At 38.7% G+C, this 13,820-nt stretch overlaps 1 protein-coding gene across 3 annotated transcripts in view; it reads right to left on the bottom strand.

Annotated features, from left to right (window-relative positions):
- The window catches only part of CDK6 (cyclin dependent kinase 6), a 141,125-nt gene that overhangs the window by 12,006 nt on the left and 115,299 nt on the right, over nucleotides 1–13,820 (bottom strand). For all 3 annotated transcript variants that reach the window (XM_064444616.1, XM_064444617.1, XM_064444618.1), the window contains exons 6-7: nucleotides 3,960–4,010; nucleotides 196–331 (exon numbers count right to left, since the gene is read on the bottom strand). In XM_064444616.1, coding sequence (XP_064300686.1) covers nucleotides 196–331; nucleotides 3,960–4,010 — 187 coding nt within the window. The remainder of the gene's footprint in view (nucleotides 1–195; nucleotides 332–3,959; nucleotides 4,011–13,820) is intronic.

Here is a 13,820-nt window from a genome sequence, read left to right as displayed (position 1 = left end):
CTCTTCTTAGCTCTGACACCTCTTGAGCCAAAGTGGTATCTTTGTGCTGGTTTCACAGATTTACATGACTTTACCTACTTTTGATCTTTTCTTTAATAACCCCATTAAATGGAAACATAAATGTTTCTTTGCGTGTTGCATGTACACTGGGAACTATCAGTCACATGGCTTGGCGAACAACAAATAGAAACTCACAAGAAGCAAGTCTTTGCCCAGTTCATCAATATCTGGTACAAATTTTTCAATAGGTTGTGCGGGTCTGGAAGCAAAAGCATTTCTTGGAAGGGCAACGTCATTAGGCCAGTCCTCTTCTTCTGGGAGCCCAATTACACTGTGAAATTAAAAACATAACATTATGTCTGAACATTTATGTAGTCTCCCCTTTATATTGATTATACTGAGTGGCAGTTTACTTTGTAAGTCTTTTTGTTTAAATGAGATTAATCGTAGAGTAGTGCACTGATCTCTGTGAATAGAGGCTGATGAGTGTAGGTCCTCAGTGTGCTTAGTAGAAATCATTCTGTGGCCGGTGCAATTCTCTGGCCTAGGTCTCAGTTTTCTTAGCCTTTTTGTTGAAAAAGGGCTGAGTGCTTTGAAGAAAGTTGCTCAGCTCTTGACTGGATGGTGCAAGATATGTCACTCCAGAATGATTAAAAGCAGTAAGTTTCAAAGGGGAATTGCATGCAAGGATCTTTATTCACAAGAATAGGGACTAAGAGAAGAGTGTGGGTCAAGATGAGGGTAAGGCAATAAAAGGGATGTTTCATAATGCTTCAAAGCTATGTGCAGTAATTGTTGCCCAAATTTAAACAATTAATTTGCTTCACAATACAGGTTTTAAAGTCTCAGTTCAGAAGTGGCATAGGCCTTGAGTGTCTTTATGGTTTTACTTTCAACTGTATTTTAGTTTTTCTTTACCCTTTAATAGAATATTTTAATTTATTTCTTTAATTTATTTTTTTATTCTTTAAATCCTAGAAGATATTTATACATATTAAATAATCATGCTAAGGTTTAAAGCCCAAATAAATGGTAGGTAAACCTGCAACGATGGATCATATCTCATACATTTTTAGTCTGATGCTAATATTTGTGGGGTTGAAATGCCAGTTTCTGATGGAAATTCTGGAAAAGACCATACAGTACTTGTCAGGAGTCAGGGAAAATAATTTTTTACAGCCTGTAAAATCGAGATTTTTAATGGAAATGCTGACAGGGTAAGGCAAGAAGGAACATGAAAAAGCGTCACTAGGGAGCAGCATTGACCTTCCTTCTTACTGAGGTTGGTAATAAGACCGGGTGAGGCCATGGGCCAAACACTTTGATGTAAATCATAGGTTACCTCGTGAATTTAGTGGAATTACTCCGCATCTACCTACATGGATTTTAGATTGTAATTTTTCTTACCTAAAATACTTCTGAAAATTAATGTGTCCTCAAAGCAACAGCACGGCAGAAGGACAAAGCGATTAAAATCTCAGGACAATTTAATTTTACTATGTCTGGAGATATCACAGCTCTTGGGAAATGATAAGTTAAATTTGCATGAAAAATTGAATTTTACTTTTATCATCACTAGTACAGTGGGGGTACGGGGTGGTTAAAGCCATGCGATTAGCTGTTAGAGGATCTGAACCCGTATTAACTATAATACAAATAGCACCGTAGGAAGATGGGGGAGTTAAATATTTTAAATAACAATGGAGTTTAACCTGCCATTCAAATGTGTTTGGCTAGTCCCAGGTTTTTTTAACGTTTGCATGAGAGAGCATGAACAGGGCAGAATAAGCACAAGCACAGGCAAAGCTAACAAAAAGAAAAAAGGAGACGGCCTGTCAGACAGGTAGGGTGGACAAGACTGAGAGTGGAAAGGAGAGACATTTTTAGTTACACACTTATGAAGGACTCAACTCTTGATAATGAGCGCCTCAGCAGATGCCCTCTCTCTGGTCTGGTAGCACTACCATTTCAGTGACTAAGTTTGGGAGTATCTTGGATGAGTTTCACCTCCTGCCGAAGGTTCAGGCCTGGTCTTGAGAAATGCTGAGTACTTTCCACTCCCATTGATCACAATGGGAGACAAGTCTGCTCAAACCATTGCAGCATTGAGCCTGAAATCTATGAGGATATCCCACACGCTGATGGTGTCCTGGAAAAGTTGGAAATTGTTTTGGGCCACCTCTGAGGCATTTACTCTCAAACACGGTGGAATTTTACATGAAGCAAATCAGAATGCACAGGTAACGCAAAGGAAGACCACAGCCCAATTATCTGAAGGAATGCATCAGTCCAGATTGCACAAAAATCCTGAAACTACTTTCTGTCCAAATTAGTCTGCAGAATGAGTCACTACTGTAGAAAGAAACAATCCTCCTACAAGAAGAGCTATGCCTAACTGTAGGGGGTTCTCCAGCTGTGAAAACACAAAATAAACACTATTTAGCATAACCACCCCACCCCCCCCAACCCAAGAAAAAATTTTGCACTATTTAAGGAGAACTGCACTAAAGAGGCAAAAACAAACTTTCTCTTTAAGTAGATGTGCAATAAGGAATTTCTTCTAATATTAGCATGGCATTTTCTCTTCTTGATGAATTCTTTTCTGCACAGGTAATCTCAGCCCCTAGGGATGGAAAGATCCCCATTGGAGGCTGCGGTTAGCAGCTATGGGATTAATCCTAGGCCAGTTAATCAAAATAATTTACAAAGTCACAGCTATGTCTTTTTAAATTATAAAATATGTTGCATGTATCAAAACTGTCTTCATTTAATAAGCAGAATATTGTAGGACTAAAGGAGTAGCTTTGGCAGAAGAATTAAAAGTAAACTTTCAGGACTGATTTTTCTGGATTGGGCAGGAAGAGCTATTCAGCGCATGACAAATTAACCACGCAAGTGAGTCACATACACTGGTATGGTATGCAGGAAGGGGAAGTCAACTGTGTGAAATCAAGACCTGCAAATTAGGAACTTCATATTAAATAATGAAAATGCTTAGAAACAGATCTGTTATGATTTGAGAACTGGAAAAACAGAGAACTTCATTAATAGTTCTTTTTAAGCTCTTCTCCTTAGAAATTTTACTATCTCTTAGGAATATCTTCAAAAGCATAATATTTCAGCCCCCTCTCTCTCTCTCTCTGCTACCTATCTCTGATTTCATTGAGATCCCTGGATCTCTGCAGCCCCTCCAAACAAAAAGGGAAGCCAGAGGTGCATAGGCAAATGGGCATTCATTCTCTCCAGCTGGGACTGGCCCTATGTGGCTTTGATTCCCTATCATACGTACATCAGATCTTAAATTTCCATGATTCTTATATATTTTGTAAAATGGTTTTAAAATAAAGCCAATTAGTTCATCTCTCACAAAGCACATGTTAAAATGCTGATATTCCTTCTGTTCTCACAGTTACCTTCCTGACCAAAATATGGACTGTTAATCATTTTAACAGGCTACACATATATTTTAAAAACTAAAATATTCTCTTAGGTACAGAAGCCTTTTCTGCAAAGAAGCCATTGGTAATCATCTTAGGGATTTCAGTTTCATAACAATTTTAAAGTATTCTAACGTTTTCTGAAATACACAAAGAAATTACTGAAAAATAAAACCCCTGTGTCTGTTTATGTGAAGAGAAACTCTTGGATCTAACTGTTCAGGAATATGCATGAGTGGTACATGCACAATATGTTTAAGAGATTTAAGAAGCCTGAAACAGAAGTCTCTCATAACTTCCTGGTGATGGCTGTTAGTTCTGCAGAACTATGTTCCATGTTGCTTCCTCCTCCCACTCTGACACAGAATACACGGAAATATTATGTTGCATACGGTAGCAATAGGAAATATGTTCTAGGAATACTTTGTTCTAGTCACATTATTGCATAAAAACATGGCAAAAAAACTCACAGTTTTTCAATATTAAACAGATATTGACATAATGCAACTAGTTATTACTTACTCAAAGATTTTTCCTAGCTGATCAACATCTGAATTTCCACGGAAGAGTGGTCTGAAAGAATAAAGAAATATTTTTAGGATGTGACTTGCTTTAATTAATGTGAATTTACATTTGTCATTGACAGCTGCCAACGTAAGGTGAAAATGTTATTTTTTTGAGACCTCACTTCTTCTGCCTCCATGTTTTATCCAGTCTGTGAGTGTACCTTTCAAGTTTCTGCTAGAACTGATAGAAAGGGGGACAGATGACACATATTTTTGAATATGCTACTTTTGAAAATTTAATTGCATCCTTTAACATGAAATAACTTCCTCTCTCTCAGCTGATACTATCCTATGAATTATATCATTAACAAAATAGCTTTCATTATAAAGAACATACTTAAATAGCTGTTTAGAGAGACAATAACAGAGTGAATGTCATGAAATCAATTAAAACATACTAAAACTAGAGATTAATTATTATGGATATAAATTCAAAATTAAATTTCTTGCATACTGTATATTGGAAATGTGTTCCTAGGTTTAAGGGGTCAAATAAATGACAATGGATTTATGAAGGTCTGTAAAGAATGGGTTGTGAAACAGTACAGAATTTACCTTGAAGGAGAGGAATACTTCTGCTGCGTAAATAAATAAATGTTCAGGAAAGAAACAAATTAATAGGCTGAATGTCTAAAAGGCTTTCAGAAAAAAACGACAACTAAAAATACTTTCAGAGAGTGGTACACACTTTTTCTTTCCAAAGTGCAATTTCAAATATTTTCACTCATCATTTATAAAATACTAGTGCCTATGAAATTCAGATTTGTAAGACTGTGTGGCTATATTGCCATCTTTGTGTTGAATTCAGTCAGGTGTGATAAACAGTGTGATTTTATGTTCAAACTCCCAAGACATTTCAACAGATTACTGATGGATGATTAAGGATCCGGCCAAGAATGAGGGCATCTGTGAAGATCAGGCCCCAGATGTTGTGTACCATTTTGGTTCAACAAATGGTAGATTACTCCAAGAAACACAATTCCGACACACTGCAAACTGAGATATTATCTTGGGTTGACTGATAGCCGGGCCACACCTCTTCTGGAGCACAGCTCTCGGAGTACAGTGCATGCTTTAAACTTACGGTTAGTTCTCAAAACTGATCAACTGAGACCTGTGACTTGACAAACAATGCATATTCCCATGTTTTCATTGGCAGCCTTTGGAGAAACATCAGTTCTCCTGTCTCTCTCTGCATACTCCTTTTCTTCTGTCTGATACAGGTCCTTAACAGCAGTGATAGCCAAAGACATAATTTCACCGTTGCTCTTCATAGGCAAAGACCTCTCCCATCTACACTGGGAGAACAAGGAGTACTCAGCTATGGCCCTTCCTCTCTCATTGCCCATACGCAGGAGGAGGTGTAGGATCTGGATCTCCTTTTGCTAACCATGAGTTAATTCTGAAAAATGGCGCTTCACATCCTGAAGCATTCACATTCACATTCACATTCGCATTCGCATTCGCATTCGCATTCGCATTCACACTCTCACATAGACAATAGCTCCATGTCACTGCCTACCTTGTGGGTCCACACCAAATACAGTAAGTAGACGCAGAGCACTGTGACATTTCTCAGTTAGACTTAATAATCTCTGCAGAAATCTGTGCTACCCAGAAAAAGAGCAGAGCAATAACTGGAAGACATGCTGACCATCTTTGATGAACTAAACATGCATTTTGTCTCTTTCATGTTCGCTGCCATTCAAGTCATGTCGTATCCACTTACATTGCAAACTCCTTTGCACAGGGAAATTGAGAGAACAATTTCGTCAAGTCTGATTTGAAACCCTACAACATCAGATTGACACTGATGGGGTAAATGCAGTAGTCTGTTACTTGTCCATAGAGGGCTTTATTTATTTTGATTCCGAATAAATCATAAATAACGGGATGCACTGCTTCCTAGATATCCATGATATTTACTAACTGCATCCTCTTTGGCAAGACCGTTTCAACTCATACTTAGAGGTTTCTGTATTTTTTTAGGCTTTAAGGCATCCAGCAATACTGGCTTCTACAAACAAATAAATCTTAACTTCATTCAGACAGGAGCATCTACTTCTGCTGTAAGTTTTGAGCCTGATTTTCAAAATGGTCAGTAGCTACAATCCTAGTATTGTTTGTGGCAGCAGACACAGTCCATATCTTCCAAAGTGAGACAATATGACAATCTTAGACATGTTTTTTGAATGACTACTTAAAATTATTAACATAAGGCTACTTTGAGTATTTAGTTTTGGCTCCAGCATTAGAATATTGGGGCCTTTTAAACTAACAAAATCTACACAATCAAATGATGCTATCCATGCAAATGGAAAGCTGATTTAATGTTTTAAAATGTATGCTGAACCTTGTGTTAATGTGAAAGCTTGGCAAAGTCAGCCTTGTCTGCAAATCACCTTAGGCAGTGTCATGCCAAAACAAGTATGATTCTTGGGATTTTTAAGGCAGGTTTTTCCCATCGTTGCTGCTGCCTCAGATTCACTAAGGGCTGAAGCAAGAATTTAAATTCTTTTGAATATATAATTATACAACACAAGGTGACCTTCCAACATACTTTGATATTTCATCATAATGAAGTGTTATTAATTAATCTTTCAGCCTCCTATCCATCCCACCATCATGACTACAACAGAATGCCAACTCCAGGTTAGGCACCACTAATGTAATGAAATTTGCCTCATGAATTTTGGCTGGAGGTTCAATTGGAATATTGGACGGATGATTGGGGAAGTAGATCCACTTAATCAGCAGCCGTATGAAGATCACACATTTTGGCACTAGTTAATCTTTGGTAAATACTTGCCAGCACTGCAAGTCCAGTACGAGAAAACCTTCACTTCAAGCCATTTTAAAAAAAATTCTATTCTTAAAGGTGGACATCAGCTTCCACAGTATGACTGAACTGAGAGCATACTCAGCAGCCACAGAAATGCAAAATTTCACCTTTGTTCTTGGTATCTTTCGCTTGACTCACTCACCCACTCACTCCCTGAGGTTTATTTATGCAAGCTCAATCCAGAAGTGCTTAACTGGGGATGTGTTCTCTTTGTGATGATAATCTGTGTAAGACTGGTTAAACTCTGAGAGTCTGATTTTGTAGAATTCCTTTTTTTCCTTGAGAAAGGCATGGAGCTGGATTAATCTCCTGTGGTAGAAGATGTGAATCTGTCCTCTGACTTCAACTCCTAAAATCTGTGTGTACATGTGTCTCAGGAAAGATGGATAGTGCAATGATGGAAAGGGCTCTCCATGCAGACCCACTTGCCTTTTGTGTAGTTCCTTGATCCTCTCAACATTCCCTGACTTTGCTTCCTACAAAAATCCATGCTCTGAGGGCTCCAACACCATTGCTGTTACAAAACACGTACTTGAGTAGGGAAGAAGGTGGGACCTGAGATTTACTCAAGAAATCTCAGATGTTGCTGTGTCCCCATAATTTCCTATTTTTGTTGGTTGCCGCTTCTTTGATTTTTTAGGGAAACGGGAGGAGGAAAATGTTACAGGGAATCTGCAAGTGTCCATCGTGTTTGACCACTCCTTCTCCAGGCCTTGGAGCTTGACCATTATCTACTGTCTCTGGAATGGTGTCCACCGAATGGAAGAAAACCCCTTTCATGTCTAATGTAGGACCAGAATGCCCTTAGCCTACAGATATGAAGATGAGTTGGAGGCACCGTGTTACTACCCTGTGCTGCTAAAATAAACTCCTCCTGAGTTAATAAGCATGTACCTTAGTTCCTGAGGTACAAAATGTGCAGCTGCACAGTTAAATGAATATTAGCTATGAGTCTGCATTGTGACTATTTTTACAGGATAAATCTATCTACCTTTTTATATGGCAGTCCAACACAAACATGCATATAACTTCTGGGCTGCATGCGGAACAGCATTACCAGCGGGTTGAGGGAGGTGATCCTTCCCTCTTCTTAGCACTGATGAGGCCACACCTGGAGCGCTGGGTCCAATTCTGAGTTCCTCAGTACAAAAGTGACATGGACATACTGGAGAGACACCAGGAAAGGGCCACAGAGGTGATTAAGGGACTGGAGCATCTGACATATGAGGAAAGGCTGGGAGAGCTGGGACTGTTTAGCCTAGAGTCTTCTCTAGGCTAAACAGTCCCAAAGAGAAGGCTCAGGGGGGATCTTTTTAATACATATAAACACATGAATGGAGGGTGCAAAGAAGATGGTGCCAGGCTCTTTTCAGTGGTGCCCAGTGACAGGACAAGAGGCAACGGGCACAAACAGAAGCACAGGAAGTTCCCTTTGAATGTAAGGAAACATTTTTTACTGTGAGGGTGACCGAGCACAAGCACAGGTCACCCAAAGAGGTTGTGGAGCCTCCCGCTTTGGAGATATTCAAAAGCCATCTGCACATGGTCTTGGGCAACCAGTTCTAGGTGGTCCTGCTTGAGGGGGGGTGGGGTTGGACCAGACGATCTCCAGAGGTCCCTTCCAACCTCACCTGTTCTAAGGTTCTGTGATAATACAGAAATAAAAATACAGATCACAATATAATGTTGCAATGTAAAACCTCACAAATCCTGAAAAAGTTACCATCTGCTTATAGTTTAAAAGGACTTGCACCACTAATCTTCTGGCTGAAAGGCTCTCATGCTTATATGTAGCTGAACAAATTAGATTTCACCATTCAGCAACTTTAGGCTTTCTTCTCTTGTCCAAAGGAATATACTCAGCTCATGATGTTGTTTCACGCTGAGTTTCACCTTCACTGAATATTCTATCTATCTGAACTGGATATTGGTGTCTGAAAGGTTGAGTACTTTATTTTATAGATGCTGCGTTTCATGTCTGTGCTACTCAGTAAAAATTGAGATATATACCTTTCCTAAGCAAGTCTCCATGAAAAAAATTTCCCTGGTGCAACTCCTTGGATATGCCAAAGCAATTCTAAAAATATTGTGTACATTGACAATGCAATGACACCCAAGAGATAAATGAGGTTTAACTGTAAACCAACCACGTTACTTCTAGACTTCACTTTCAGCCTTTGGTCTACAAAGGAAAGAGGGTCTGCAACTTTTCATAAGAAAAGTTAGGATTTTCAGAAAGAATGGAATTAAAGGTATTGATAAGCACTCCTCTAGTCTATACTGCAGTGCAGACACAAGGAAAAAAATAGTCTCATAAAACCACATGCATTGAGGAAACGATTTCTGCAGGTCTGATAGTGGCTGACAGTTTGAACCAATTAGTGACACTCTGATTAGAAACTATCTTTCAATTTCTGTCACTGAGTTATTAAACTACAGGTAAAATGGATACGTGGAAGAAAGGTCATGTGAAGAAAAACAATACTGAAAAAAAAAGTCCAGAAATATATTACAGATCTATCATGACAATTCTGGACTTTCCAATACAAGCGTCTCCAAGACTAGACAAGCCTTGTATCTTTCCAGATATGTGAGAAACAACTTCCAAAATAACTATCTGGATTCTTTCTGCGAGGCCATTTGCTCAGCATGGTGACAACAGCAGATGGGAATCCCATTCCCTTCGTTGTTATCACATAAAAACAATAAGGATAATCTCTTGATTACTGCCTTGAATATATGTCCAATATTCTCAGTGAACAGTCTGTATATTGGCAATCCACATGTACTCAGTGAAGTCATACAAGAACTCCCTAAAATAAAAAGAGCATCATGGGTGGGAAAGGTACAACTTGTTTTTTGGGCAAGTAGGGCTTAGGCAGTCTGGTTGAAGAGATGGCAAGGAGAAGTGCTGGGAAGAAAAGCAGTGGTTTCAGAACAGGTAGCTGCTGCTTTGAAGGCATTAGACATCATGGGGTCGGTGTTGAAAGATGAAGTCCATGATAATTTGACATAGTGGAAAGAAAAATGTAAAGGGAAAGAATATAGCAGCAGTCTACAGAAGTGGTACAAGGAATCTGAGAATTTGGTAAGGTTGTAGTAGTTACATCTAGGACATTGTATGTCTGTGTGTATATGAGCAACAAGGTGATGGTGAAGAAACTAAAAAAAGCTAAAGCCAAGAAACATTTGCCAAGGAATCCTGCATCGTGCCACGGGAAACCTGCCAAGCTACATAGTCTGTGACTCAGAGATATATTTAAATGATGTTTTTTTTTCTTTTCATATTAGAAAATGTGAATAGCTGGCAAATAATTTTGTCAGATTCTTAGTTACTTGTTATGAATAAAATATTTTCATTTTCAGAATTAAAAACAAATAAGACCTAAAACTAGAATTATGAGATGACTAGAAATAACATGATCTGGACTGTCCTGTGGAAACCTTTATTCAGAGGGATTATTTCTGAGCTGATTCCTCACCCTCGTTCCCACCACTGCTTCTCTTTGACAGATCCCTGGGACAATTCTGTACTGCAGGCATGAAAAGAGAAACTAAGGCAAGATAAAAGGAAAAAACATGTATCACTGCTTAAGGATGAAGACCATTGGCCATTCTGATAGGTAAAATGGATATGGTACAGTATAAAACCTTAATCTGAAAACAGGCCACAGCTGACAACATTGCACGCTTTGGACAGTTACCCACTTCCAGTCACAAGTGACTTGCCTCAGCTGTTGTGCAATTCAGAGTTCTCATTTTAAACGTAACATTCTTTGTACTTCTCCCTCTCCTTTCCCTTTAATAATATCTTTGTGTGGGTGGGTGCCAGACACAGCATAGGAAGAAGTTACTTCATGTAGAGCTTATTATATTTGATCGCAAATTGCTCAAAACTTTAAAGAAACTTATCTTCTCTTCTACATATAAGAAGAAAGATGACATAGATAAACATTATGACTGAGGAAATACTCTTCAGCTCAAATCTGACAGAAAACAGATCAGCCATCTTGAGTTTCTCATTTTAGTCTTTAACAGCCCAACTGTTTTACTCAAAATCTGTGATTCTTCAAGTAGGATAGTACCACAATAACTAATACTATCTCTAAGATCACTGTGGCTGTGTCAGTATTAATCTATTATTAGAATCAGATCTAATGCATCAAAGGGATTCCAATAATTATTATTTTCTCTGGAGTTTCTTATGTTACCCAGTAGACGGAAGCAGATAAAGAAAAACAGGTAGTTTATAAAAACCTACTGCAAACTTCCAGTGCTGTAGTGTGTTGAATTTGCTCCCCATTAGTACTTAAAATGAAGTAAATTAATTCTAAAACTAAAGATAATATTCTGACCCCCAAATGCACATACAGTCTATTTCCTAAGAAACATACGGGATTTCTGCCTGAACTGAGAAAGCAAGGTGCTTTCTGAGCTGTGTGTAGATACCAGCCAACAAGGGAAAGACCCAGCTGGTACAGCAAGCTTCCAGGACACTGTTCATATAGAGGTCTGAAGCTGCTAGAAATGTGGCTGGAAGCTGCAAGCCACTGGTGTGCAAGAGGAGTTAAAAGGTAAAATAGAAAAGACTATGAATAATGAGAGATAAAACACTAAAAAAGATTAGGCATCATTTTGGCAGTCCACTTTGGGGTTAAGATCGCTCATCAGATGAATGTTTCGTGGTGTGGGTTTTCATCATGAAAAGTTTGCACTGCTTTGCTGCAAATTATTGTATTACATGGAGATGCTGGACATTCTGTGGGTTTTTAACATATACGCTGGCAGCCTGGGAAGAGGCAGACTTGTAAAATGGACCAATCACAAGGAATTTGCAGATGGATATGCATGTTCCCTTTGCATGCATAAGTGAAAGGGAAACACTAGTAAAAGGGAAACCAAACAGAGGCACTGTGTACAGCTTTACGACCAAAGACGGGCCCAGCCTCCTGTGTAGATTCAGTTGTTGATCAAAAATACAGCAAAAAGCAAGAGAAAGAGCATAAATGAGAGAAAATATAAGCATCTTCAAAGCTCCCTTAGGAACTGGGCAAAGGAGGATCTTTTTCTGGGTGCTTAACATTTGCTTTACACCTTTCATGCAAGCATCATGTTTCAAGGTCCCAGGTGGCCTTGGAGGGGAATGAAGGGCCTCACCCCCCACCCCCCCACCCCCCCCCCGATATAAAAGGGAACTTTATCACAGACATCAATGATCCCAGGATCAAGCCAAGTGAGATCTGTTTTCACAACCTCTTCTAAGAAAAAAAAGTGCTTCAACAGAAGGATACACACATATATAAAACCCCAAAATTAAGGTGAGTGCAGATATTATCTTCAACCAGAATATGCTCTAACGTGGGCAGATCTCATCTGTTCCTGGGCAGAACTGCTTCAGCATTCATTATCATTTAATGCTACTTTTTGAAATGGAAGAGCCTTGATAGGTTGAATGTCCTTCACTTATTCCCTCAGCATGCACGTCACAGTTCTCTTATCTGTGAACATTGGCATCTCTAGAAGATTTGTAGATTTATTTCACCATGGCTTTAAGGGTCATTATCTCAGCCTAGGGAGCATGATGTAACAGTGGCATTTTTAAAACTGTCCAACATTTGAAATAAGTTCTGGAAATACATACACAACTGACCTTGGAAAAAGGGAAAGGAAAAAAAATGTATGGTCTCTGCTTGGAGTGGAAAAAGAAGCATTCCTCTTGTTTGTACTGACAGTTCTACCAGCAATATGATTTAACCGTTTGTGTATTAAACACCCACCCGTCACTACACACAGTTAAATTACATCTATCTTGTCAGTCAGCAGTTTGAAGTTTAATTATATAACTAAACTGCAGGCTTCTGCATTTTTATAGCATCCTGATGATACATGATTGTGTAGTTAGTCTTCTGTATTCTGTTCTCTCTCATGAATCTATTTCATGTCCCCGTCCTAAATTTGCACTCTCTAAAACTGCCATGCTTCTTTGCTCTACTTGTGCAACTCAGTTTTAGGGTTTGAAGGAACTAACTGAACTATGGATTAGATAAATGCTGTCCTATGTGGATGGAGAGGAGTCAAGAGGGCTCCTTTCTCTGCAGTTCACTTACATAAGCAATGGTGCAAATCAGTGCGCAGGATGCTGTGCGCAGGCAGCGTGTGTGTGTCTACACAGAGCTCAGGAAGATGCCCACCTCCAGGTATTTGTGCCTGTGAAATATGTTTGCCCATATTTTCCTTGAAAAGATCTAAATCCTCCTTCCCGAGCATGCCAGAGCTGTTTTTCAGCACTTCTTTCAATTAACTAATAATTTTCTCCTCACTTAAAAATCTAGCAGACAGCACTCCAAAATGCCACATTTTAGACAGAGTATGAAGGTGTTCTATAATGCTGTATTTTAAAGAAGTGGTTTTAAAACATTTGTATCACAGCAAAAGACCTACCTTCAAGGTAAGCAACAGGAGTTTCAGTCTGTTTCTAGTTTTTATCAATTACGCAAATGAAATGAAAGCAATCTTCTCATGAAGTATCTACTTTTTTATCCTGTATGAAATTTCATTTGGAAATCTATTCAGATCACAATTTTCAGAGATACAGAATTAATTTTTTAATAGTTTCACAACTTTTCTTGCAATGCCAAGATGATGCTGAGAAAGCTCATCAGTTGACATTTACCATATTTACTGGTCTAAAAATCCCTTTTAAAATGGGCTTTGCTCTGAGAGTGCCTCTAATGCTGGAACTAGTTTTAATCAAGGGGATATATAATAGGTTTTCAAGTCTGAGGCCCTCTAATTAAAATCCAATTCATATTCCACAAACTGAATATATTTTCAATCAGACTGCTTTCCCAGTAAAGCTTTAAACTAAAAAAAATTTGGGCCATTAGGTTGCTTGCTGTTGGAATAAACTCTTTTTAACCAAATGTTTAACGGTGTTGTCATTCTTATACCAGCTGAAAGTCTATGCACACATAA

Source organism: Phalacrocorax carbo, chromosome 2, assembly GCF_963921805.1.
Source record: "Phalacrocorax carbo chromosome 2, bPhaCar2.1, whole genome shotgun sequence".
In the NCBI taxonomy this organism is placed as follows: Eukaryota; Metazoa; Chordata; class Aves; order Suliformes; family Phalacrocoracidae; genus Phalacrocorax; species Phalacrocorax carbo.
This window is presented reverse-complemented; position numbering and strand designations above follow the sequence as displayed.